The 27,540-nt window shown below is 43.8% G+C and overlaps 2 protein-coding genes and 1 long non-coding RNA gene across 3 annotated transcripts; 1 reads left to right on the top strand and 2 right to left on the bottom strand.

The window, feature by feature from the left end:
• Positions 1–1,368: 1,368 nt before the first annotated feature.
• rassf10.S (Ras association (RalGDS/AF-6) domain family (N-terminal) member 10 S homeolog) lies at positions 1,369–3,953 on the bottom strand. The gene has a single exon (XM_018260299.2). The coding sequence runs from the start codon at positions 3,083–3,085 to the stop codon at positions 1,748–1,750; it is 1,338 nt and encodes a 445-aa protein (XP_018115788.1). The 5' UTR covers positions 3,086–3,953; the 3' UTR covers positions 1,369–1,747.
• Positions 3,954–4,013: 60 nt separating this feature from the next.
• On the top strand, positions 4,014–24,739 carry LOC121393191. The gene is made up of 3 exons (XR_005960823.1): positions 4,014–4,122; positions 23,368–23,422; positions 24,606–24,739. It is a non-coding gene; the product is annotated as an uncharacterized LOC121393191 (long non-coding RNA).
• On the bottom strand, positions 23,782–27,276 carry mgat4g.S (MGAT4 family member G S homeolog). Its single transcript, XM_018260298.2, has 3 exons — positions 26,197–27,276; positions 25,750–25,897; positions 23,782–25,463 (listed from the first exon to the last, which is right to left on the bottom strand). Exons 1-3 carry the CDS (start codon positions 26,305–26,307, stop codon positions 24,322–24,324), a joined length of 1,401 nt encoding a protein of 466 aa, XP_018115787.1. The 5' UTR covers positions 26,308–27,276; the 3' UTR covers positions 23,782–24,321.
• Between the last annotated feature and the right edge of the window lie 264 nt (positions 27,277–27,540).

Raw genomic sequence — 27,540 nt, forward strand, 5'->3', positions numbered from 1 at the left:
CTTACTGCTGAATGTTACTCATGGGTTCAAAAGGTTGGGGATCCATGGTCTAAGCCTAGGGAATCAATATGACACTTACTGCAATATGTATAAATACAAATATACAGAGAAGGCATGTTCTGGGCACACAATAACTGTACTGTCTAAGGGAATCCATATGGCACCTCCTACCCATATGTATAGATACAAATATACAGAGAAGGAATGTTCTGGGCACACAATAAGCTATACCCTCATACTGTACTGTCTAAGGGAATCAATATGGCACCTCCTCCCATATGTATAAATACAAATATACAGAGAAGGAATGTTCTGGGCACACAATAAGCTATACCCTCATACTGTACTGTCTAAGGGAATCCATATGGCACCCCCTACCCATATTTATAAATACAAATATATAGAGAAGGAATGTTCTGGGCACAACTATACCCTTATACTGTACTGTCTAAGGGAATCAATAGGCACCTCCTACCCATATGTATAAATACAAATAAACAGAGAAGGAATGTTCTAGGCAGTTCATACATCTGGATTCTACAGCCAAGCAGTGTGAGGGTTACAGGTAGAACTGATGCACCCAAACCTGCTGGCTCAGAGAACAGCACCTGTGCACATTCACCTAAAGGGTTACAAGGGAGCGCCTTGGCATTCACCTGCCTTAATGGCAGTTTGCATTGACAGTTCATGTGACAGCTTAAAAACCTGCACCCTTAGTTACAGAACAAGCAATGCTGGCCAAGTGTGAGCTCTCATTGTACATCAAACCCAGCCAAAATCTGATCCAACTCATTTTGCCAATACTTTTTACCACTAGGGACAGTTTCCTAAGTACAATGATGCAGATAAGCAGGGGACTTATTTACTACATGGTGCAGTAACCCATAGCAACCATTCAGCATTTGATTCTGATCAGTCTACTGCATGCATTATAATAGAAAAACTGCTGGTATTGGCTGCAATTAATTACTGTACTACTTTTGCTGATTGGTTGCTGAGCAGAAAGAACCCTGGGAAGAAAACCAGGTTTCGCTTCTTAAATTTTAATGGCAAAATAATGCATGCGTATAGAAGAAGGCAGATTTTGTTTTAATGGGGAACCTCACCCAAAAACTTTTGTTGTGGCCTAATCAAAATAACTATAAGTCTAAGCAACTTCCCAATATAGATCCATCCCTCATGCTCACTGGTTTTACAGTTATCTGTAAATGTCATTGCTTTTAAAAAACAATGTCTGTCTGGGCTCTTTATATTCACTGTTGGTACAGGTTACAGCACTGCTGCAATTTAACCCATATTTCTGCAGGGTCTAGCATTCTATTCTCAGAGCCTAGTAAATAAAAAAATAAATCAAATATATAGTTATAATCACATTTAATTCAGCTAAAGGTTTATTAAAAAAAATACAAATGTACAAGCAAATCAAGTTTCAGTAGTCGTAACCCAAAGACAGTGAATTCTGGGGTCTGTGTCGGGAGGACAATGTATCAAAGCAGATAAACTACAGTAACAGGCTTTCCATTATTCACTGTTCTCACCTATAAAGAAAAGGTTAAACATGTAAAACCTCAACATGCAAAGCCAAGGATACTTAATGAGGTGCAACTAGAACTCCCACAAGCCACATGGTTGGAAGCAGATTATGGGATCTGTAACTGTTTTAACCCTTCCGGTGCCAGATTAGAGGGCAACCAAACACTGTTTAGATATCCCAGGGAACAAACAGGTGTCCATGTAAAGTGAATATTTATACCAGAGATTCACATACTGGTCCAGAGTCCGAATCCTGACTGTGCATAGAACTCAGTCCAGTGTCTGAATCCTCATCGTTTGCTTCACAGTTTGTTTGTCGCCCCAAGTCTTTCTCTACCCAACTGTCTGTGGGTGACCCACTAGTTGTCACCCCCAGACTTGTGTCTTCGCATGGCATCTCAGCCAAATCCTGACACTCGTCGGTGTCCAGGTCATTAAGACTGTGCAACAGGCTCTGCAGTTCCTGCTCTTTATCGTCCCACATTTTTTGGGTATAATCCAGATCAGCCTTGATAGCCTCCAAGTCTGTGTTCAGCCTCAATCCGATGTAGAGACTGGCGCTGAGTTCTGTTTTAACCCTTTCCTGTTCTAAAAGTAACTGAGGCTCGTCACCCCCTTGATCTGCCCCTGAGTCCGACAAGCATGACTCCTGCTCTTTAGCGCTGAGCTCCTCCTGACGCCTCTCCATCCACCTTTTGTTGAGCTCCTCTTGGATCTGTACGGTGATGTGCTCCATGGCCTCCTCCTGTTGGCTGATCTGTTCTTGCAACAACAAGACCTCGTCACACTTCTGTGCATAGTCAGCAAAGAGTTCCTCCTGGGAGGACTGATCACTCAGTGGGTTGCTGTCACTGGCCGAACCCTTGTCAGACGCCATGCCCACCAAGTAGGTTTCTTGGACGTAGTTGACCCCGTGCCGTTTCATCCTGTCAAAGTGGGTTCTGGCCTCAAACCTCTCAATCTCTCTGTCCAGCTCCATAATTCTCTGGACCTGTTGGCGGATGGTATGGTCCTGAGAAAGAACAAGATGCACCAACGTTTCCATTTTCTCCACTGAGGAAGACTCCTTGGGTAAGGTCTCGTACCTCTTTCTGTTTATTTTAGCCAGTTTCCTGAAAGCTTTCCTGACCACTCTGCGCTGTTTGTCTTGGGTCAGTCCTGTGCTGGTCTTGCTGAGCGTCCTCTGGTGGCAGGGGCTCTCCTTGCTTAGGACCACCTTGGCTTCTGCACTCCTTGGCCCAATGTTGGGCAGAGAAGCCTCGCTCCGGACCAAGACAAACCTGACATTGTCTTGTTCCTCTCCCCATGCTGTCCATAATCGGAGGATTTTAGTTTTGTTGGGTAAAATCCTCTCAAATCCCCTCCACTTTTCCACAATACAATAACACTGTGGTGGTCCCAGCAGCATGGACCCCTCCTCAGCCTGCTTCTGGTTGTGGTCTTCCAGCAGGACCCTGACCACATCAGCACAAGTGGTGCGCCTGGTAAGCCCTGAGACCAGCTTCTCCTCCTGGCAAATCCACACAGACACTTTCCACTCCTCATTTTCCATGGTGGTGTGTGCAGGTCAGAACTTCAAAGCAGCACTGGTTGGTTGTCACTGCTGCTTTACCCTGCACAGTACTCACTTGTTCATAAAGACATGACACCAAAGAGTTAAATCCAGAATGTTTGAACCTTCTGCACTCCAGTAGGTAAATTGAGACCCCCAGAGAGAGTTAGGAAAGCCTAAAAATCTCCAAGAGCAGAAAAACCAAACAGCCGCTGGGGGAGCAGGGTAACTAGTGCCCAGATTTATAGAAGACAAAAATAACGTTATTCCTGGAACAAATCCTCATGCAGGGCTGCAGGTTTGGGTAGAGACCCACTAGCATCAGAATCTCCACTTGTAGAGTGTAAGCTCCCAAGGTGCAAAAGTGAGACACCCTGTCTCTGGGTGACAGATGTCCAGCTGCAGCGTAAATACCCCACAATCAAGAGTTTCAGGGGTTCCAAGAAAAGAGAATCAAGTCCGTATATTAAAGTTTAGAAAAAGTCCAGTTCTGGGGTGCAAGACCCCTAAATTCATAGGTAACAGATTCTCATTAGCAGTGGAGGGACAAGTCCAGTCTCTGAAGCAGAAACCCCAAATTCTAAACTTGGAGGGGTCCTTGTTCCAAGAGCGAGAGGAAAGTCCAACTGTAACCCCTAAAGTCCGGGGGAACAAACTTCCAGTCTCAGGCGAGGGAGAAGCCCCCTTTCCTAGTTGTCTGTTGACCCCCCAATTAAAAGGGAAGGAGAAGTCCAGTCGCAGCGGCAGAGCCTCAGTTGCAGACTATGAGAATAAGGCAGGAGCGAAGCCAAAATAAACCTGCTCCTTCCCCTGTTCCTCTGTGTCTGAGCCTGCACCGCTCAGTCTGACTGCTGCACCCCCAGGCACACGTGACTCCAGCAGCCCCGCCCCCTGATTTAGGATTCGCACAGCTGAGCCATTAGACACTGAGAGGTGCTGCGCAGCGCAATAATCACCGGCCTCCCAGGCGCTAAAATAACACAATCGGCGCCACTGCTTTCACTTTAGGGGAGCAGTGAGAATTGTTTTATAATCAGGTCAGTATAGTGTGTGGCCAATGGGGCTGCAGTTATATTTGTTGGGCTCTTCTGGGGTGTTACTGTGTTCTTCTGAGCAGGAGATTGTAAGCTCTTCTGTTCCTTCTTTTCCACTATGATATTGCATTGCTTCATAGGGGGAGATTTGGGGTGAGTGCTTATTTGTGCCCTGGGTACCCCTGAAACTATAGCAGGATGACTGTTACCCCAATGTTTCTATATATCTGTATCCTTGTTATGAGCTAAGGGGGCCCAGCCTGAAGGCCAGTTAGGAGGAGATTTGGGGTGAGTGCTTATTTGTGCCCTGGGTACCCCTGGAACTATAGCAGTGTGACTGTTACCCCAATGTTTCTATATATCTGTAACCTTGTTATGAGCTAAGGGGGCCCAGCCTGAAGGCCAGTTATGTGGAGATGTGGAGTGAGTGCTTATTTGCTGCCATGAATACCCCCAGGCTGAAGTTTCGGGTGGTGGTAAGTCTTGCAGTAAACCTCACCCTTCAATGACTACACAGATAAACGTTTAAATAAAATATCAGTGTATATCAGTTCTTATTACATACATTATATAAAACAGTCGCTGTCATTTACAGTTATATGAGCTATTTTGTAAAACTGAAAGGTGTATAAATCAATTCACATTCATACTGTTGAAAACAGAATATAACAGAACATTCGGTGTTGCACAGATCCTATCTGATCCCCATTGGAAGCAGCAGTCCTTCCCTGCTTTATGGCAGCTGAGATTCTAGCTATCTGTATAACAGAGCATTCTGTCCCAGCAGCTGTACAGATCCTATCTGATCCCCATTGATTATATTACACTTTAAGATCCCCAGGCTACGTTGCTGGTGTTAATGGATCTTCGGATTTGTCCCAATAAATAATTCTAGTATTCTGTATTCATGGCTGGGAGTAAGAAAGCATAAAGCTCTCACGTAATTATTGCAAGCTGCGCACCCTGCATTCTTGATGCAGAATGTGCGAGGAGATAAGCTGACAAGAGTTGCACTTGGATTACCAACAATACTGATCTGCTGAAATTTCACTTACCCTCCAGCTTATAAATATTTCAACCAGATGAATAATATATAATGAGGGCTCACTGCAAAAAAAAAAAGAAAAAAAGACTTTGTTTTGAGCCCTTGTATCTGGGGGTGTGGCTAACGGCACAGTCATTACTAAAAGGGGGCGCTCAATTTCACTGGTTTTAAAGTTATTTGTAAATGTAATTGCTGTTAAAAACCAGTATAGGTCTATTGTCTGCACTGCCGGTCCTGACTACATGTCCTTTTGTAAAAGTAGCCTGCTCTCCTCCAGGAAAGACTACATTTCCCACAATGCTTCTGTGTGTGTGTGTGCCTTTGCTCCAGCTCCCACACGCAAAGCACTGTGGGAACTGGAGCACTAACTGGCAGGGAGCTGACAATTCGTTACAATGGTATTTGCAGCCAGAACCAGCAGTGCTGAGAATAGAGAAGGGCCAGATGCTGCTTTCAATAGCAAAATAACATTTAGAAATAAACAGTGAAATTGCTTAGAGTTTAAGATATTTTCTTAAAGCAACATTTTGCATTTGGGTTTACATCCCCTTTAATTAAGTGTAAATGGCCTTTAATTGCTTTTTCTTTTGTGGCTTTTGCTCTATTTATGTTTCATGTTCCTTGGCTGTCTTGTTTGAAACTGAAACTCTTTTTCTGTTGCTATTGTCCCACCAATCCTAGCAACCAGGCAAAAAGAGGAAATATATCTTCATAATGATCAATGTTTTTTCTTCCAAATATACAGAGAGGAGCGATGATCTTGACATGCAAACGTCCTTAATACCAGTATAGCATTATTTAAATGATATATCTGCTTTTAAAAAGACCCTGCTTAAGCTCTGACCCGTCACCGGGCGACAATGCGACTTCGGAATCAGGATTTTTTGTTTTGTTCTTTTAATGACAATCTATAGCTGCCTTGGTAATGATTCACTGTGCCAGGTGACTCACATTTACCACCAAGATCCAATGCAAGGTCCCTTTAATTCCCCTGGGAATCATGGGAAATGGCCATTGAGTAAAAGAGGCCTCAAAGTGGAACATTTGCGTCACTGAGCCAGAGCCATAAATGATTTCTTTGAGGCTCAATATCCATGGTAACCCCCTAGATTACTATGCATTCTGCACTCTTTTCTTTAAAGGGGAAACCCACCCAAAAACTGTTTTATTTTTTTTGCCCAATTCCAAAACTTCCAAATATCCCATTCATTCCTGATTCTATAGGCTCGTGTAAATGCCAAAGCAGTGTTTGTCTATCCCTTTCCGTTCTTTGGTTCTGACTCTTGATTTTGTGTAGTTTTGTTAATCAGCCACTTTCTGCTACATAGTTTCAGGAGTTGGAACTGTTGGTGCGGAGAAAGTGAACAGCCATATTCTGCTTTCAAAAGCCATTATATTGACTGCTGATTCGCTTTTGGGTGGAGTTCTCCTTTAACAGAGTTCATGTCGGTGCGAACCCGGCACCAAGTTTCAGGGAGATTTATTAATTGGGTATTTTCTAATACAGCCCACGCCCTTGTGGAAATGAGAATCATGCATCAAATTTCAGTTCGATATCCTTACAGCTCCCTCGCCAGTTATTTACTTGGCTGCTAATCACTTTTCAGGGTTCAATTGGCAGCCTTTCCAGTGCACCCGGGGGCATTCTTATTGAACCGACTCCTGGATGCCTTGAATATTAACCCTTAGCGTTACCTGGTATGTAAGTCGGCAAATTCGGCAGGTAGAGTGAAACACAGGCTTAGTACCCTAAGGGGGTTCTGCCATCACTTTAATGGAACAGGCAGTGGGGCAACAACTGCCACCCTCACCCGCACATGCTGCTTTTCTCGTGCCCAGATGTATTGGGGTGCAGTGGGAATCACTAATAACTTAGCAGGGTCCACTGCGTCCAAAAGTGTCCAGTGGAGGACTGGGGTTTTTTAAAGCTTTTTTCTATATAGGTCCCCCAAAGCTGCCACCCTTGGCACAGAGGTGAGTTGTCTATATATGGATACGACCCTAGTCAGGAATCCTTAAAGGGCCCCTTCTGTCTTTGAGCTCCCCTGTGGTCTGCTCGCCCGGTAGATATACCCCCCAATGGCTTGATATGCCTTTAGGGTCGGACTGGAGCATTGGGGGCCCACCGGGACTGCAACCCAAAGGGCCCTCCTGGCAGTCACTGGGCCTCCCCCCCCCCCATTTTTACACTATGGCTCCCACTCATGTGCATGAGCACTGCGCTTATCAGGGGAGCAGGTCCACCGGGATTTTTCCTGGTGTCCCGCAGGCCCAGTCGGACCCTGGATGCCTTGCTCCATATACACTTAAAGATCAGAGCATTAAGCTGGCCATAGACGCAAAGATCCGATCGTATGAATTCTGGAACGATCGAACTTCCCCATCTCCCGACCTGCAACTAACTATTCAGATCAAATAAAGTAGAAAAAGAACAGATCAGCCGATGTGCTGCCCCTGACAGCAATCGCATGAAAGTTATGTCCGACAAAAGCTAGTGACAGTCTCCCACTGAAAATCGTCAGATCGGCAATACATGCAGAAGTTTTCTAACCTGATCGACCAAACGACTGATCTCCGCCGGACGAAAAATGTTGGGACTCTCCACACACAGTCCGAAAATTGTACGAATCCTTAATTCGTACGATCGGATCTTTGCGTCTATGGCCAGCTTTAGTCTCACATGACAGGGAAGGATTAGTTCCCTTTATCTGGAAGGCTCATTTGCATTTGCTACCCTGCTTGGGGGGGATCTTAGCTGTGAGAGTGGCTGGGTCAGGACAAACAAACCCATATATCCTTTGAATTACACCAAAGTCTGAAATCTGAACCTTTAATACGACAGAAGACAGAACTATTAAGACCCAAGCTGGACCCAGTCTCCCAGCCTTTCGGGGACGAGTGTTAGAAGATAAATCTGATCCGTTACAGACGCATTGTGAGCCGGCCAGCTCTTGAGATCTGTGAATGGAGAGGGGAGCACTCAAGTTCACAGAAGCGCCTTTTGTTCTATGTGTTGAGTCCCATGAAAGTCCGGCGTTCTCACCAAAACGGGGACACTCTATGGGAGTCAGATGGGTGCTGCTGGCAGTGAGAGTGTGCGCTCTCTTTCTCTCTCCCTTTGTTCCCAAAGCTCGGAACAAAACGGGTTCTTTCAGGATCTCTCGCATAACACGGCCCCCTCTCTCCGCTGGACACTGAGAAGGAAATGAGCTCTTTGGCACAGGTTGTCTAAGTGGGTAACACAATCTGCTTTAAAGAGGCGGCAGCTACAACAATTGTGGGAGGAAAGAAAATGCCTGTTAAGCCATTGGTAGTTTTATTGCCGAGTGATTAGTCCCATCAGAGGCTCTTAAGGGGCCACCCGGTTCTTTCCACAGATCCCAGCCTTTGGCTATTGTTAAAGGACAAGTAACTCTGCATTAGCCCTGTCTTACAGGACATATGGGAGGAAAACCTTGTTGATAAGAAAGCTTAGCAAAAGCCAGAGCTAACAAAACCACTGCACTTTTTAAAATTCAAATGTGACCCTCTAATGGGAGAGGAAAAGCTGCTGTAGGAGGCCTGACAATGGGATATATTGTTTGCCCCAAGAAGACAACACCATTGCCCGCAAATATTTTCCATAAATTACTAAGAATATTGCACACCAGGTACATTTTAATTACTGAAGAATTCCTCCCCCCCTCCACAAACCACACATAGTACAAGCCTCTATACGTTTTCTCTATGAAATAATGGACTTTTTTTTCATTATGACTTTAATTAATGAAATTTGCCTAAAACACAACGTTCCCCTCCCCCCCGGGCGGTTGAGCTCTTCCCTTGTTCTTTGTCAGTATCTTAATCTTTAGTGCATAGAATCAAAGAAAAATATAATTTATGCAAAATGGTATTTGAAAATGGGCCACAAAAGTCACAGCCTGACACTGCTTATAAAGTGGGGTACAGAGCCCCTTGTGGTTGCACCTTTCTTTCTGGCGTTAATCTTGCTTTATGGCAGTGATGTTCATTCAGGATCAAGTCTGTCGAGGCACGTGGCAGCTTAAGTTACCCTTAGCTGGGAGAGAAGAACTACAGAGACTCAGCAGTGACAGAGCCAACAAAACCACCGAACCTTTAAAACAAAGCAAATCGTAAACCCGTATGAGACTGAATATAACATCCCAGTTAAAGATTATGTTAAGCAGGGTGGTTATGTGATAAAATGATCCCCATCTGGACTGGATTTTGTTTATTGGAACGGCACAAGGGCAGCTTGATTTACACATTAACATAGGGATAATAGGGAGTTTATCCCCACATGTCGGCCCTCCCCATCCATCAGCCGCTCAATCCAGCGGAGCCCTTGTCCCTTCATGGCCCTCTGCAATGTGATCTTGTTGTTATTTAAAAGAGCTTTCCTGGTCTGAGAGCTGCATTGAGTCCCAGGGAAGTGCCTGCGGGGCCCATTCTTTCTCTTGGTGTCGGGGTGGCTCTGATGGATCAGGGATTATTTTCTTTCCCCCAGGAATGAATGTTTTTTCATGATAGATGGAATCCGCAGGGGTTTTAAAGATTTACCCCCTCCTGCTGTGTGGGTTCTGCTGACTTGAGAGTTGTATGGACTGCTGAGGGCCCCTGTACCATGCAGGGCCCCTGGGCATCTACACAGACTATATATGTACCCATGCTCACAGATGCAGAAATGAATTACCAACATCCAATGAGGAGCAGACATGAAACTCATTGGCGGTTTCAGTCACCGAATCTCCGTCACCCAATGGAGGCAGGTAATGGTGATTTGCTGTATTGTAATAAGCAAGTAGGGCAATTTGTCCCAGCAAGACACATTCAGGTGAACGTGATGAGTCTGATAGCGTCTTCACTTTCCTGATCCACCAGTCACTTGATACCCTGGCGATAAAATATTTAGATGCCCAGGAACGATGCCTGCCAACTGTGTGATGCCGCCCTTTGTTACAGCCAATCTGTGGGTGAATATCAGTCACTCCTACTGTGTGATTAGCACGAGTTACTCTCTGTCTGCTTCAGCATTGTTGTATTAGAGGAAGAGATGGAATGGGCCCTTGGCATGGTAGTAAATTGGGGTCCCATCATTTGCATGCCAATGCAGTATCCCTCTTGTATAGAAATACACTGCTCTCTGCGGGGAGTTTATTGGCTCTCCATAGAGCTGCTGCTGTTGGTAGGGGAATGATAATAGCAGGTACGGCAAGATGAAGACAGTAGGGCAAGATGGAGACAGTAGGGCAAGATGGAGACAGTAGGGAAAGATGGAGACAGTAGGACAATATGGAGGCAGTAGGGAAAGATGGATACAGCAGGGCAAGGTGGGGACAGCAGGGCAAGCTGGAGACAGCAGGGCAAGATGGAGACAGCAAGACAAGAAGGAGACAGCAGGGCAAGATGGAGACAGTAGGACAAGATGGAGACAGCTGGGCAAGATGGAGACAGTAGGACAAGATGGAGACAGCAGGGCAAGGGGGGACAGTAGCGCAAGATGGAAACAGTAGGCAAGAGGGAGACTGTAGGACCTAGATAGTTTGTGAGCTCTTGTGAGTAAATCCTACTGTAACCCTTGGCTGCCCCATGGCTCATCCAACTCCAGGTGTAACTTGTCCTGTGATGTCTCCAGGGATAAGTCACCGGCTGGTTCCACAGAACAGTTACTCATTGTGTTTGTAGTCAGGGAATTTAAGGAGGGCTCCTTGGATCCCACTTCCCTATGGGGGCAATTAATGACTCATCGTTGTAACCGTCACTGTTTTCTTTTTATGGAGATCAAAGGCCAAAGAAACAGAAGTTGTCAGTGAGGTGTCACTGTGCCTTTAAGTGCAACTAAATATCATATTATTGGCATTTCCCAGGCTTGGGACTTCCCCCCCCGTCTGTGTCTATTCTATGCCACCCCTTGCTGAAGCCTGGAACCCAAAGGCAAAATCAGCACCCAAGTTAAATGATTATAGAGCCTCATAATACCCCAATACCTATGAGCCCCCAAATTGATACAGCACCGGGAATACCAGACTGTCCCAATCAGATCCAGACAGGTGGCAGTTCCTTAACACAGAGCAGGAAGTTGGGATATAAAAAGTGACCTTGGATGAGATAACAACTCTCAGACTTTATCTCATTTCCCAGTTGTTGAGAAAATAAGCCCAGTCCCAGGCTGATAAATGGATTATTCCACCTAAACTCCCTGGGTGCAAGTTAAATCCATGCGGTGTCCCTCTTTTTTTATCCGATTCCTAAGTAGCCGGGAGTTGTACCTTCCACACCTCGATTGAATTATTAGACACGTCTGTCACCTAGTGGGCATTTGATAATATTGCCAATGGGGAATAAAGGTGTAACTTTTAGCTTGACCTGTAAGTGGAGCAGACACTGTGTGAAACAGTAAAAATAGTAGAAAGAAAACAGCTGATCCCAAAAAAGATAGTGTCCCTTTGAATATAAAGTATTTGTGTCCCTCCAAGTGTCTGGTGTCACTTTAAACATAGGGAATTCTCGGTAGTTATTATTAATAACAAGATGTGCACTCGTAGTGCTTCTTTATGACCACCCCCCTCATTGTAACCAGTTTCTAGAACTCCACAATGAATGTTTTGTTTTTTTTTTGTTATAATGAGATTTTCAAGTTATAAAAAAATAATAACAGTGCCCATATCTGTATTATATTCCCATGAACTCCTTTATTGTCACATAAGACATAACAAGGCACAGAGATGAGGAGAGGGGAGAAGATGCAGGGGGCACAGAAATTGGGAAAGGAGCTTGGAGAAGATAGGACACTGGGATTGGGAAAGGAGAGGGGAGGGGGCATGGGGATTGGGAAAGGAGCTGGGAGAAGATAGGACACTGGGATTGAAAAAGGAGAGGGGAGAGGGCATGGGGATTGGGAAAGGAGAGGGTAGAAGATTGAGGGGGCACTGGGATTGGGAAGGAGAGGGGAGAAGATTGAGGGGGCACTGGGATTGGGAAAGGGGAGAAGATGGAGAGGGCACGGGGATTGGGAAAGGAGAGGGGGGAGAACATTGAGGGGGCACTGGGATTGGGAAAGGAGAGGGTAGAAAATTGAGGGGGCACTGGAATTAGGAGAGGGGAGAAAATGGACAGGACACTGGGATTAAGAAAGGAGAGGGGAGAAGATTGAGGGGGCACTGGGATTAGGAGAGGGGAGAAGATGGAGAGGGCACTGGGGTTAGGAGAGGGGAGAAAATGGACAGGGCATTAGGATTAGGATGGAGAGGGCACGGGGATTGGGAAAGGAGAGGGGGAGAAGATTGAGGGGGCACTGGGATGGGGAAAGGAGAGGGAACAAGATGGAGAGAGCACAGGGATTGGGAGAGGGGAGAAGATGGAGGGGGCACTGGAATTGGGAAAGAAGAGGGGAGAAGATGAAGAGGGCATGGGGATTGGAAAAACGGGAGAAGATGGCGGGGGCACAGATTTTTGGAAAGGCAAGAAGATGGAGGGTTTAGGACTGTAGGCGCTTCCTGTAATAAAAATTCCACCAAATTCTAAGTCCCTCTTTGTCAGAACACCTTTGATGTCTCTTAGATCAAGTGCCTCTCAGCTAGTAAATCGGTTGCCGTTCTCTCCCTCCGGACACACAGCACCTTGCCGCTCAACCTCCGAGACACAAGACAAAAAAGAGAGCAAATTGTACACTGCTGCAATATAGACACAGGTTCCCCGCTTAGTTACTACTTAATAGCATGTAGGTGCTTATTCACAGTGCAGCCCAGTTTGTGGTCCTTTCGGTGGCCTCCTATTCCACATGCGTCTATACACTTCCTGGATCCTCTGTCGCGACTACGGAATGTTACTTGGTACAGCGAACAGCGAAGTCCAGATGCTCTGGACTGGGAAACCGTTTCGGGAAAACAGGAAGAAGGCTCAATAATACGGTTTATCTTTCATTACAATAAATAATACACACTCTTGAAATCAAAGTTTCTGGCCCAACGCGTTTCGTGATTATTTCAATTCATCAGAGGCTGTAATTTACCTCACTAGATTGCTCCAATTAAAATACATATATCAGCGAATCAGAATATATGTTACATATTAAATATAAATCCATAAGTATTAAATAAAACAATTAATATCCAATTCTATATTTAAACCACAAGGCTGTAGTGTTTTTAAGGATATTATCCACCGAGTTTCCTCCTTGGAAATTATTTGAACATTATTCCCACCTCTCCAATTCCTTGTCTTTTTTTGAAAATACAACATCCAAAAATTCCGGATATATATATATGTATTGACAAAATGCAGGGATTGACAGCACTCCAAGGAAATACATCAAGTCAATAATTCAAATGAAAGTGGAGATTTATTGGTGATCCAACGTTTGGGCTTCGCACAGAAGCCTTCGTCAGGGAAAGAAAAGCAGTGCACAAGTGTTTGGGGCTTTAAATAGGGTAAAAAATGACTCCAAGACACCTGTATACGATGCCTGTCACTCATCGTTTGTTATGCAAAGCAGTATATACATGTGGATACAAAGGCAAATGTTGTTATCCATGTTAGGTATGCCCCTTTGTATGGGAGAGTTCTGCTTATACACAGGGTGCGTCCTACTATTACCCCACTCTGTCACATTATTCTGATGTGTAGCGAGCTACCCGTCCTATGCCCTGTATAGATGGGCCGGAAATGCACCAGAAACCCACAGTGAGCGGCGTTGTACCGTTGCTAGGCAATCCATGTCCGTCGCCGAGCACTCAACTGCTAGCAACTGCAAAGGGGAGCCAGCAGAGACAGCGCTTGTGGGCGAATGTTAGTGGAGGGTTTTGCGGAGTGTGCAGTCACTGAAACCAACGGCTGCCTACTGCCAGCGGTTCTACCCAGCCACATCATTAGGGTTACATGGGTGCCACCGGCCTTCGTACTGCTTGTGCTCAGCTCACCTTGGTATAGGGACCCACATGCAGGGCAGGGTAGTACAAACACGTTAGGGCCATGCAGAGTTATGTTAGGGGAATTGACTAAAGCACCACCGCGTCCTTAAGCCAATTAACCTCCCAGTGGTCATCAGTGGGACAGACAGACAGGGCAAATATGGATACATAACAGTAGTAAAAGTCAATATTGTTTCACAAAAAGCAACCCAAAGGCAGGGTCTCATTGAGATCTCGGGGATCAACTGTGTCCAGTTTCAAAATCCAGCGGGACTCCATTCTCAGTAGGGCCTGGTCCCTATCACCCCCTCTTACCAAGGGGGGTTGATGGTCAATTGCTATGCACCTGAAGGTAGGGAGAGAGTGTCCTTTGTTGAGAAAATGTTTTGCCACTGGTTGTAGAGCCTTACCCTCTTTAAGAGCCCTGCTGATGGCAGAACGATCGTTTGCTATTCTCTCCCTTAGAGTCGTACAAGTTTTTCCCACGTAATATAGTCCACATGGGCAAGTAATGATGTATATAAGATAAGATGAGGTACAGGTAACCAAAAATACACAAGTCCTTATCCTCCCCACCTGGCAGACCCATAATATCAGCAGTTGGCTCTCTATACCAACCAATTTCCACTTCCATTGACCACCACCTGCAACCATTGGTCCACGCAAATGCCCTCCTATACGCAAGATTCTAGTCACGTCATCAGGAGACTAAAGGAACTGGGGGATATACCCACCAAAGGCATACTTGCCACAATGGATGTAAAAAGTCTCTATACAGTGATACCACATGACCAAGGAATTGTATCCTGCAGGAAGGCACTGCCATCTACACCACCTGGAACAGTACCTATAGAATTCTTACTGCATCTGTTAGAACTCACCCTCACCAGTAACTTTTTTAGATTTGAGAACTCTTTTTATCTACAAGTGGCTGGGACCGCAATGGGCAGTGCCCTCGCACCCTCATATGCCAACTTGTTTATGTTGGACTTTGAGAACACCCACATAATTCCACGACTGGGGAACTCCATATTGACATACTTTCGTTATATTGACGATCTGTTCTTCATTTGGACAGATACAGAACCAGCACTGTTGGCATATCATCAGCACTTGAACTGTTTAGACACACCAATCAAACTCACCTTGAATTATGATATGACAAATATCGATTTTCTTGACCTAAACATTTTTATCCTGGACTCCAAACTGGAGACTAGACTATACAGGAAACCCACGGATCGGAATTCAATACTGCACGCTGCCAGCAACCATCCACCGTCAACAATTAGAGGCATCCCTTACTCGCAGTTCCTCAGGGTGATCCGTAACAACAGTACAAAGAACACAACAGAGACACAATTACAGGAAATGTTTATTCGGTTTAAGGAGAGGGGATATTCGGATGACCTCCTTCAGGGGCAATTAAACAGAGTGCGTCAGAACTCACAATCCGACCTCCTGACAAGTGTACACAGAAAAAAATCATCAGCTTACCCCTTGATATTCACTACAACTTTTTCTTCAGCCTCACGACAACTTTCATCTAGCATCAGAGAACATTGGCCCATGCTGAGTATGGACGATTCGCTGTCTCTCCATTTAGCCCCAAGGCCCATGATGGGATACAAGAAAGACAAAAGCTTAAGGGACTTATTGGTTCGCAACAGATTTCAAGGGACATGATCATAAAGAAACCAATTGGTGTGACGTGTAGATGCCTGTTAATTGGACCTGATTTTCCGCACCCCCATACTGGCAAAAGGTTCAAAATCCATCATAGACTTACCTGTACCTCATCTTATCTTATATACATCATTACTTGCCCATGTGGACTATATTACGTGGGAAAAACTTGTACGACTCTAAGGGAGAGAATAGCAAACGATCGTTCTGCCATCAGCAGGGCTCTTAAAGAGGGTAAGGCTCTACAACCAGTGGCAAAACATTTTCTCAACAAAGGACACTCTCTCCCTACCTTCAGGTGCATGGCAATTGACCATCAACCCCCCTTGGTAAGAGGGGGTGATAGGGACCAGGCCCTACTGAGAATGGAGTCCTGCTGGATTTTGAAACTGGACACAGTTGCCCCCCGAGATCTCAATGAGACCCTGCCTTTGGGTTGCTTTTTGTGAAACAATATTGACTTTTACTACCTTGTATCCTGTTTTGTTGCCATATAGCTTGCTACAAATGTTGCTTTTTTGTCCAATTATGTTTATTGTCATTTTGGTTTACCCATTTGTCCTCCCCTTCTTATGTAAACAGAGCGCAGTTCACTTTGACTATATGCATCTGTTATGTATCCATATTTGCCCTTTCTGTCTGTCCCACTGATGACCACTGGGAGGTTAATTGGCTTAAGGACGCGGTGGTGCTTTAGTCAATTCCCCTAACATAACTCTGCATGGCCCTAACGTGTTTGTACTACCCTGCCCTGCATGTGGGTCCCTATACCAAGGTGAGCTGAGCACATGCAGTACGAAGGTCGGTGGCACCCATGTAACCCTAATGATGTGGCTGGGTAGAACTGCTGGCAGTAGGCAGCCGTTGGTTTCAGTGACTGCACACTCCACAAAACCCTCCACTAACATTCGCCCACAAGCGCTGTCTCTGCTGGCTCCCCTTTGCGGTTGCTAGCAGTTGAGTGCTCGGCGACGGACATGGATTGCCTAGCAACGGCACAACGCCGCTCACTGTGGGTTTCTGGTGCATTTCCAGCCCATCTATACAGGGCATAGGACGGGTAGCTCGCTACACATCAGAATAATGTGACAGAGTGGGGTAATAGTAGGACGCACCCTGTGTATAAGCAGAACTCTCCCATACAAAGGGGCATACCTAACATGGATAACAACATTTGCCTTTGTATCCACATGTATATACTGCTTTGCATAACAAACGATGAGTGACAGGCATCGTATACAGGTGTCTTGGAGCAATTTTTTACCCTATTTAAACCCCCAAACACTTGTGCACTGCTTTTCTTTCCCTGACGAAGGCTTCTGTGCGGAGCCGAAAAGTTGGATCACCAATAAATCTCCACTTTCATTTGAATTATTGACTTATGATGTATTTCCTTGGAGTGCTGTCAATCCCTGCATTTTGTCTACATACTTCTCTACATACTTCTCAGACTAGCACCCAGGTTTCTGCATACTAATGGTTGTGCATTCCATTCTGTTTGATTATATATATATATATATATATATTGCCCAATAAAAATTTAAAAACCCTCTGGGAAGACCGATTACAGAGATTGGGTCACTTACAAGTAATTTGGCTAAATATATTGATATATTGATAAGTTTCCTATAAAAATATGTTTGTGAAAAATAGAGAGAGACGGATATGTGGGTTTAGGTCAAATCAAACAAATAAAGAGTATAAGATAAACCAATGAATAACGTGTGATACATCAAGGGTTTTTCTTCTAATTTACTTAGAATTCGATTTGAAGTAAAAAATAGTTTGAATATTCGACCATTCGATAATCAAAGTACTGTCTCTTTAAAAAAACTTCTTTGCACATTCGAATTAAAATCCTTCGATCGATCGCTGAAATCCTTTGAATCGTTCGAACGACTTTAATTCGATCGAACGATTGCCAAATTCGCTGAAAAAACGTTGAATTCGAAGTATTTAAATTCGATGGTCGAATTTCGAAGTATTTTCAAGTTCGAAATTCAACCCTTGATAAATCTGCCCCTTAATGTAGTATATCTGTTAGAATGCCCCTGTAAAAAAACAATATGTTGATAGAACCACCAGAAAATTAAAAGTACGGATAGGAGAGCATATAAGGAACATAAAAAAGTGATTAAGTGTTTCTGAACATTTTCTCCAGTACCAAAATAATGATCCAAGTGTATTGAGAAATATGGGAATTTCACATAAGACAAGGCATTGGAGAGGTGGAAATAATGTTCAAATTCAATATGTAACATATATTTATTCCGAATCGCTGATATATGTATTTTAATGGGATATCTTATGAACTTTTACTAATTCATTTATTTAACATTAACCCGATGACTCTTTTAATCTGTTAGCCAATGAGAAGTGGCAATGTAATGAAGAGGGGTATAATTGGAGCAATCTATTGAGGTAAATTAGAGCCTCTGATGAAGGGAAATAATCATGAAACGCGTTAAGCCAGAAACTTTGATTTTAAGAGTGTGTGCATTATTTAATGTAATAAAATCCAAACTGTATTATTGAGCCATCTTCCTGTTTGCCCAAAACAGTTTCCCAGTCCAAAGAGGCTGTTTGTGCAAAGTGAGATTCCGTAGTCAAGACAGAGGATCCAGGAAGTGTATCGACGCATGTGGAACAGGAGGCCACCGAAAGGACCGCAAACTGGGCTGCACTGTGAATAAGCGCCCACACACGATTAAGTCTGGGAGGATCCTGTAAGTAGTAACTAAGCAGGGAACTTGTGCAGGTCCGGACTGAGAATTAAAATAGGCCCTGGCATTTCAGGTTCACAGAGGCCGAATCAGTCCCCACCAGCCCACTAAATACTGACTTTCTATTGGACTTTATAGCCAGTCCAGGCCTAAACCTGTGTCTGTATCGCGGCAGTGTACAATTGCTCTCTTGTCTTGTGTCTCGGAGGTTGAGTGGCGAGGTGCTGTGTGTTTGGAGGGAGAGAACGGCAACCACTTTACTAGCTGAGAGTCACATGTTCATTTGAAATAAGAGACATCAAAGGTATTCTGACGAAAGAGGGACTTAGAATTTGGTGACATTTTTATTACAGGAAGCACATACAGTCCTAAGATTTCTATTTCCTCTAGGTTTTGAAACCTTTGTTGTATTGCGCATCAGATTGACATCAAGAAGAAGGAGGGGGCAGAGAAATGGAAGCAGGGAGGGCACAGGGAAAGAGCCGTTCATTTAAGGTGCTAATTGGGCCCCTTTAGAATATGTAGCTCTGCCTGTTTGCCGGATTATAACTACCTGCATTGGCGCAATTATAACCTGGTTGTTGGCCTGGGGGGCAAACAGTGGCAGAACTACCAGGGGTGGGTGTGATTGCACCAGGGCCTGCACCCCCTCAGGGCCCTGGTGCACCCGGGCCCTGCATGACATAGTTACGTTACAGAGGGCAAATGATCGCCTATAATATAGGTGGCCAAATTGTGCATAATCCACTCATCAAACGGGGGAATTTGATTTTATTTGGGCAGCTTTAGTCTTCATAATGAGATTTGTGGCAACAGTCACCCCTAGACAAAATGTAATGTATAAAGTGCCCAAACTACCAGGGCAACTCTGTGCATCACTGGCTGAGCTTAGACTATGGCGGGGAGCAGCAAATCATTTAGTAACACTGCTGTTTCCAGATCCAGCCCTGGACTTTCTATAATGTACCGTCCCTTCCTCTGTTTCATCACTAGATGACGCTGTTATACTGTCTTTTGTAATGTTTGCATCATACAACAGGGTTGTTACAATAGGAGAGAAAAGGAAGGAAAGAGAAATGTTTCTTGTACAGAGAAACTGTGAAGTTGGGGTCTTTTGATAAGAAGCAGGCTATAATGGGGTCTAGTCTGTGCCAAAAATGGGGGACTTGCTCTCTCTATGGCAAACTCATGGCAACCAAGCAACTGACCAACTGCAACTCTTATTATCCCCTATGGACTGAGGCATCAGGAGAGATTTGGCAGAATTTTATAGCTAGTGGAAAGCATTTGTGCTCCATAGTTACAGATAAACCAGAATTGCCCTCATGTGACTCCTGTATGACCAGCATCAAACAGTAGCTCTCTCCCCTGATACCATATTCCTGACTCAATGGATCCGAATGAAAAAATGGGCTTCCTGATCCTCTGAGGCTTAAGGGAGAGTGAGAGCCAATGTGCAAGAGAGATCAGATGAGGAGACGCAAATGGGGGAATGGGGCAGTTTTAGGGTCAGGATGGGGTTTGGGCAATAGACAAGGGCAGAATGTACAGGCAGGAGGGGACAGTAGGAGGGGTACAGCATATGGCAATGAGTAATAGCCAATTTATATTTATAGTTAATAAAGCAGAATTGTTTGCTTTCTACCCATAATTTAGAATTATATTTACTCTGATTTATTATTAGGGTTACAGACACAACACCAGTCTAGCAGTAAAATAAAAAATAAAACCTTTTAAAATATGCACTCAGGCTAACACACTCTGATGCAAGGTTACAGGGAGGGGCAGGGAGCCTGTGACTCAAACAGTGGGCAGGATCAGACCACTCTGGTGGAGCATACAAGGGGAGGAGCAGGGAAACTGTAACTCAAGCAGTGGGAGGGACCAGAACACTCTGATGGAAACTTTAAAGGGGGTGGGGACAGGGAGCATATGACTCAAACAATGGGTGGGACTAGAACACTCTGATGGAAGTGTAGGGACCTATAGGTTCTGCTAGTCCCTATAGAGTTAATCCCCTACCTTTCCTTAAATTTCTCTTATCCCTTGTTATTGGGCAAAGCCCTTGCAACTGGTTAAGTGTAACATCCTCACCTATTGGACAAAGAGTGTAATGACACTCCCCTGCCACACTGCTATATAGTGTTGTGCAGGGAGTGGCCTCTTCCTCTTTGGCTCCTGGTGTCTGTGCTGCTGGGTGTTTCCCATTGAGCCTGGGATCACCAAGGCCCCAGTAAGTCATTTACCCCAAAGGGACATGTACCTTTGGTGCTGAAGTCGGGAACTAGGCTCTCCCGTGAATGAGGATTAGCTATCATTAGGGCAGATCTGTAATAGTCTCTCTAGGAGAGAGAGATTTAGGTAGTATGAGCAGTTGTGTGCTCCATCAAGGAGAATAGCAGGGAGTAGCCTCCCAAAGGCTTCTAGGGTTGCCTTTAGTGTAGGGAACTCAGAGATAGGGAATTCAGGTTAGCAGAGGACTGCCTGGTCTCTACCTGATTGATCCTGTTTCACACTGGTGATTGGTCTTTGAGAGTGAGATATTCTGCCTACTATTTGACTATGGGAGTGACATCTGTGCATGCTGCATCATCATCATGCTATCCTTCCTCCTCTGTGATATGCTAAGTACCTGCTACAGCTCCTGCATGAGTAAACCTGTTGTCAATTGCCTTTGCATATTTGTTCAATAAACCATATCACCTGTTTTACTGCATAAAGAACCTCCTGGCGTCCAATTCATCTATTTTACATTAATTAGCCTCTGGGTTGTAGTTCTGCAACATCTTAAAGGGGAAGCTTCCATTTAGCGAAGGCTCTGCCCTGAGTGTAGTTTTGCAGTGTAACCCATGCTCATACACTAGCTGGACACCTTTAACTATTTATGTGCTAAAAAAAGCGTTACAGAAGTTTACAGGGGGTGGAGACTTGGAGTATATGACTCAAGTAATGGGTGGAGCTTGACCACTGATGCTATCAAGGTTAAAACTCCCAAACTTGGCTCCCCTTTTATTAGACACCAGTTGGATCACCTGACTATAGTTGGGAAGGGTGGGAGCTACAACATGGAGCTGGTCACTGCTCCTGTATAACTATAACAAACAAGTGCATCTAGCATCAGATTATTAAATTCTGATGCTAGTTGCACTGGTTTCTGTGCTGCCATGTAGTAATTATCTTTATTAATTACTAATCAGCCTTATATTGTGACATTTCTATTCTATATGTACTGTATATTGTGAGTGGGTCCCTAAGCTCAGTAAGTGGCAGCAGCACAGAGCATGTGCAGTGAATCAGCAGAAAAGAAGATGGGGAGCTACTGGGGCATCTTTGGAGACACAGATTTTTACTGCTAAAGGGCTGTGGTTGCCTTGGGCTGGTACAGAAGCACAAAACATAATGTACAACATATCTAGCCACTTCTTTAGTTAATCTTTAGTTCTCCTTTAAATAAATTGATAATGGGTTGAGTGCAGAGGACTTCTTGTATTAGTCTATATGTATTCTGAGGTCACAGCCCCATTGCCCCCCCCCGCCTAATGGTTTTAAAAATTAGTGGTGAGCACAACTTTCCCTTGTTTGTTATAGTCTGTGACTCAAGCATAGGGTGGGACTAGAACACTCTGGAAGCTAACAAGTGGAGGGGACTTCGCAGTCTGTGATTCAAGCAATGGGTCGGACTAGAACTCTGATGGAAGATTATAGGGGGAGTAGCAGGAAACTTTGGATGGGAAAAGAACACTCTGATGGAAGCATACAAGTGAAGGGGACTTGGAGTCTGTGACTCAAGCAATGGGTGGGACTAGAAGACTCTGATAGAAGATTACAGGGGGAGGAGCAGGGAGTATTTTACTCAATCAATGGGTGGGACCAGAACACTCTAATGGCAGTTTTCAAGGGCAGGGAAAGTCAAGCAGTGGGTCAATGTACAATATGTAGAACAAGCCCAGAGGCACTCGAACACCCTGTATTTCACCAAAAACGATCCCCTGGTGCACAGCAAAATGGAGGAAACGGCAACCTCACTATCCAGTAGCAGCAAAAATTCACTAGCACACAGGTAATGCAAGCAGGTTATACCTTGCTTAAGATTTATTGCAGCATGCAACGTTTCGGGAGTTACCCCCTTTGTCAAGCATACAATCACAGACTGCACAAAATAATTTATAGCTTAAACAAATCACATGGTATAATGCGTGGGCGTGAAATTAATTAACAACAAAGTTAGAAAAAGGTAATATTGTGCAATAGCCGATAAGGAAACCTTTTGTTACATCTTTTGACTAAATTTTATCGTAATGTTATTTGGAAACATTGGAGAATTTTAAGCACTGATATTAAATATGGACACCTGTTCAAGGCTCCTCCCCTTTTTTCCTATAGAAGGGGAAGGAATGTAGGTGAACTTATCAAACGCAAGGCATTGCCCCCTAAGGGAAGACGTAACATCCTGGGCACATAGAGAACTGACACGAGATTAAAGATTTAATCAACACGAAGGACGTTATCTATTGTATTAAATGTCCATGTGGCTTAGCATTCATTGGACAGACAAGCCGGGCCATTAAACTAAGACTTAATGAACACAAATCTAACACTCGGAATTATCGGCCGTTGCCCCTTATGCCACGAACTTTGACTAAAAAATCTATGGATAAACCAGATAAATCAAAAGTTGAAACCCTATTGGCGAAACATTTTTTTTTACACAAGGACATCAATTATCCCAATTGAGATGGCAGATTTTAGAAAGAAACATTTACTACAAAGGGAATGTTTTTTGGATTTGGTTCCTTCAATCTCGTCACCCTAAGGGTTTAAATGAAGAATTTAATATGACCTGTTTTCTTTAATTGTGCTAATACTTTTTTTCTCCCTTTTTCAGATAAGTAGTTTTGCCTGGATCTGCCTCAGGAATAGATTCCTTTTCTCCTTATAGGGTAAGATAGCCTTTTGTTCCTGCCATTGATTAGTAACTAGATTGTTACAATGTTACAATGTTACAATTGTTACCTTTTAACTTGTTGCTTTGTTTCATTCTTCCTGGATATTTTAACTTAGGACATTTTTGATACTCTTATTGATATTTCTTTGACACTTTTGGATACATTTTTTAACACCAAGGATTTTGTGAAATGTATTGTCTTTTACAGGACGGATTATCTACAATGGATATTCATTTCTATGGACATTGTCCATAGAGGCTAAATAGATGGAATAATTGATTATAGTATGTAAAGAAAACAGACTAGAAGAATAGAGGTTGATTGAGGAGATGAAGAATAATAGTACTGAGAGTGGGCCCCTGGTCTAAGGTGTTATGGTGGGCCCCTGGTATAAGGTTTTTGGGTTGGCCCCTGGTATCCCAGTCTGACACTGATTGCATAAGATGACCTTTTTCTAACTTTGATTATTTTCACTTTCACTTTTGTCCACGCCCACGCATTATACCATGTGATTTGTTTAATCTATAAATTATTTTGTGCAGTCTGTGATTGGTTGCTTGACAAAGGGGGTAACCCCGAATCGTTGCATGCTGAAATAAATCTTAAGCAAGGTATAACCTGCTTGCATTACCTGTGTGCCGGTGAATTTTTGCTGTCAATGTACAATACGGTCACTTGTAGTGTAGATGTTATTAATCAAATAAACAAACCAGAATGTGTTAAAATACTTTTGTACATTAAATACAAAAATACATTTTAGTCTTCACAAATCCCCCCCCCCACACAAAACTCCCATTCCCCAAAATACCATTTCCATCAGGGGCCCAAGGTTTGATCAGAACTGACCCAATAAACCCTGACAGTGCAGTCTTTCCTTAAACGTTATGTGAGTTTTACTTTCTTATCCAAACACCAACTTTCTGTATTAAAAGCCAGTGTTCTTGAGTGGCAGAAACGTGTACCTTCAAGCAGTCAATGTTCCCCCCCATTGGGTTGTTTATATTATTGTTGCTAAATACCCCACTATGAAAGTCCCCAATGTTTGTGAAGTCTTTGCAAGTCTGGTGACCATTGTCAGTAACCTTCTGTTGTCCCAGTTGTACGTACCCTGATCTCAGCACATCGCCTGGATGATCCGCCGATCCTGTGATAATAGTGACCTTCTCTATGTTAATAGGTTTCTGGAAGACCATGGTGAAGTGACTAGAAGGAGTCAAATCCTTACCCCAGAAGAAATTAGGACCTACAAAGCAAACATTATCTGCCACATGATCTAAATACGCTTCTATATTGGTGAAACAAGAGGCCGGTGGGCTGTCTCCAAACTTTTCTACCACTTCCATAAATTCTTTGTCCTTCAACTTGTTATGGCTATTTTGAAAGGAAGAATACGTCCCCATGTGCTGGAAGAGCGATGGTTTGATCCGAATCATCTCCTGTTGGGCTTTTGATCTGTAGAAATGGTCCAACAACCAATCACATGGCATTTCATCATAAAACAGCAGCAAGAAACGGGCGAGTTTGGGAAGGTCTACGCTGTGATAGAGCTTCCCAATGTATCCCAGGCTTGAGAAGGTGATGGTGGTCCAAGAGGTCCTCTGAGACTCTATGCTCATTTTAATCTTGGTCAGGAAATTGTGGGCGCAAGAGACGTCATCCTCTAGCATGAGGTAGAACTTGGACAAATTAGCACAGAAATTCACCAGAAAAGCATAATCCACATTCTGCTTTGACCTAAACTTGACCCGGTCCGGCAGATCATTGTAATTCCTTTTCAAGTTGTCCAACGGTGGATAATTTTGGAAAGAGGTACTGATGACAATCAAGAGCCCGGCATTAATAGCAGAAGCAAATTTCTCTTGAATCTTCCGGGCCATGTTTAAATTTAGGGATTGATCTTGGTTGGCCAAAAATACAACAAGACAGACCTCTTCCAGTTCCTCGGGGTTCAGGTGACTGAAAACGGAGTCAATGGTTTCCAGCAAGTAGTTCTGCTTTTTTCTCTCCACAGACGAAATCCCGACGGTCAAGAACCCTTTATGGAAACAGAGGAATGATTAAAATACGTAATTGCAAGACTAATAGAGAGCTATGCACAGCATGACTTTGGCCACGAAAGAGATACCAGAGAATTTCTATTGGCAACACTATAACAATGAACCATCTTATGATGTTAGGGGATTTGTATTGCCAACATCATCTTTGTGGTTATTTCAGTGGCATCAGGGGAGTTTGTATTTCCAGCAATATCTAAATGAGTCTTCCTGTAATATTAAGGTAATTTTATTTCTACCACCAACCCATAGGGAATAAATACTAACGTTTTCCAGTGCCGGAAGTTCCCAGAAGATAATTGTATGGAATGTGAAGGACACCCAACACGTCTTGCCTCACAGAAAAGCTTTGGGGGGAACATGTGTTCGATCCTTTACTCCTTTGCAATAACTGTTCCTCGAAGTCTTCTCTCTTCTAAAGGCACAGAAGTGAAAAGCACGGTAAAGCATGGATAGGTGCTGCCATATTGATTCCCTTAGACAATACAGTATGAGGGTATAGCTTATTGTGTGCCTAGAACATTCCTTCTCTGTATATTTGTATTTATACATATGGGAGGTGGTGTCATATTGCTTCCCTTAGACAGTACAGTATGAGGGTATAGCTTATTGTGTGCCCAGAACATTCCTTCTCTGTATATTTGTATTTATACATATTTATTTATTATTTTTTTTTAAAAAAATAATTTTTAAATGTAAATTCCCATTACTTACCTGGACAGAATCCACGCAGTTACACTCCATCCCCTCTTTCTTTAACAAGACGGTCAGGCAGAGTATAAACGTCACCACGAAGAATAATTGAGAAAAGTGCCAAATTCTCATCTTCCAAAAAATAAAAAAAAAAACAAAGCGATTGTGGGAAACTGAAATATAGAGCTGATCCCAGGCAGGTCCTAACAAGAACAATAAAAAAACCAGCAGGGGAAATTAAAGTTAAACCTAATCAGGGCGTGTCTTTCCTGCACGTGGGTGGGTAGGTGGGTGGGACATCGTTTGTGCAACCTAAACCTTATACGCTTATGGACGAGACATTAGTGCAATATGTTCTCACTTGCTAATCACACGGAAGTCGGGGTAATTTACAGGTATTAGGGCGACTCCCTTTTATTTTTACAGTTCAAACAGTGAGGCAATGACAATCCTTAATTTTAATCCATAGCTGAAGCTACTGCTCATTTATAAGTGGATATTGCACCTTCCTGTCTGAAACAAGGTTATTTGAACTGGGGGTGGCGCTGGACCCCATCTCAGTGCTTCAGCTTAACAAATGACCCGGTGTTTTGGTGCCTGTCACTTACAGATTAGTGGGTTTGGTGGCACCTATTGGATTTTTGACAATCCAGAACAATTTTCTTTTTCCTGGGGGCAGCTGTTGCCGCTTTCACACCAAGCAAGTGTCCCTTATGCATTTCAGGTTTGGCTTACTGCAAAGAAGTCGATCTATACATAAGTTATAGAATCACATGATCTAATCATGTCTAATCAATGCACCTCACATAAAATTAACCGCCCCAATGACAATAAGAGTGGAAATTTAAAGGGGAAATACACCTAAAAAAAAACCTGGACACTCGGTGTTGGTGTGATATTGAAACATATTTTTTTCTGTTTCTTTCTCTGTTGCTGTAGGCGCTGATCTGCATATACATTTTTGGATACAATCTATGGTCCCTATCAAATTCCCATCAGCCTATGTCACATTCATCTTACAATCTATGGTCCTTATCACATTCCCATCAGTCCCTGTCCCAGTGAGTTTACAATCTAAGGTCCCTGTCACATTCCCATCAGCCGCTTCCCCATTGAGCTTACAGTCTGAGGTCCCTATCACATTCCCATTAGCCTATGTCACATTGAGCTTACAATCTATGGTCCCTGTCACATTCCCATCAGCCCCTGCCCCAGTGAGTTTACAATCTTAGTTCCCTATCACATTCCCATCAGCCCCTGCCCCAGTGAGCTTACAGTCTAAGACCCTTATTACATTCCCATCAGTCTCTGCCTCAGTGAGCTTACACTCTAAGGTCCTTATCACATTGCCATCAGCCCCTGCCC

Source organism: Xenopus laevis, chromosome 4S (genome assembly GCF_017654675.1).
Source record: "Xenopus laevis strain J_2021 chromosome 4S, Xenopus_laevis_v10.1, whole genome shotgun sequence".
NCBI classification, from domain to species: Eukaryota; Metazoa; Chordata; class Amphibia; order Anura; family Pipidae; genus Xenopus; species Xenopus laevis.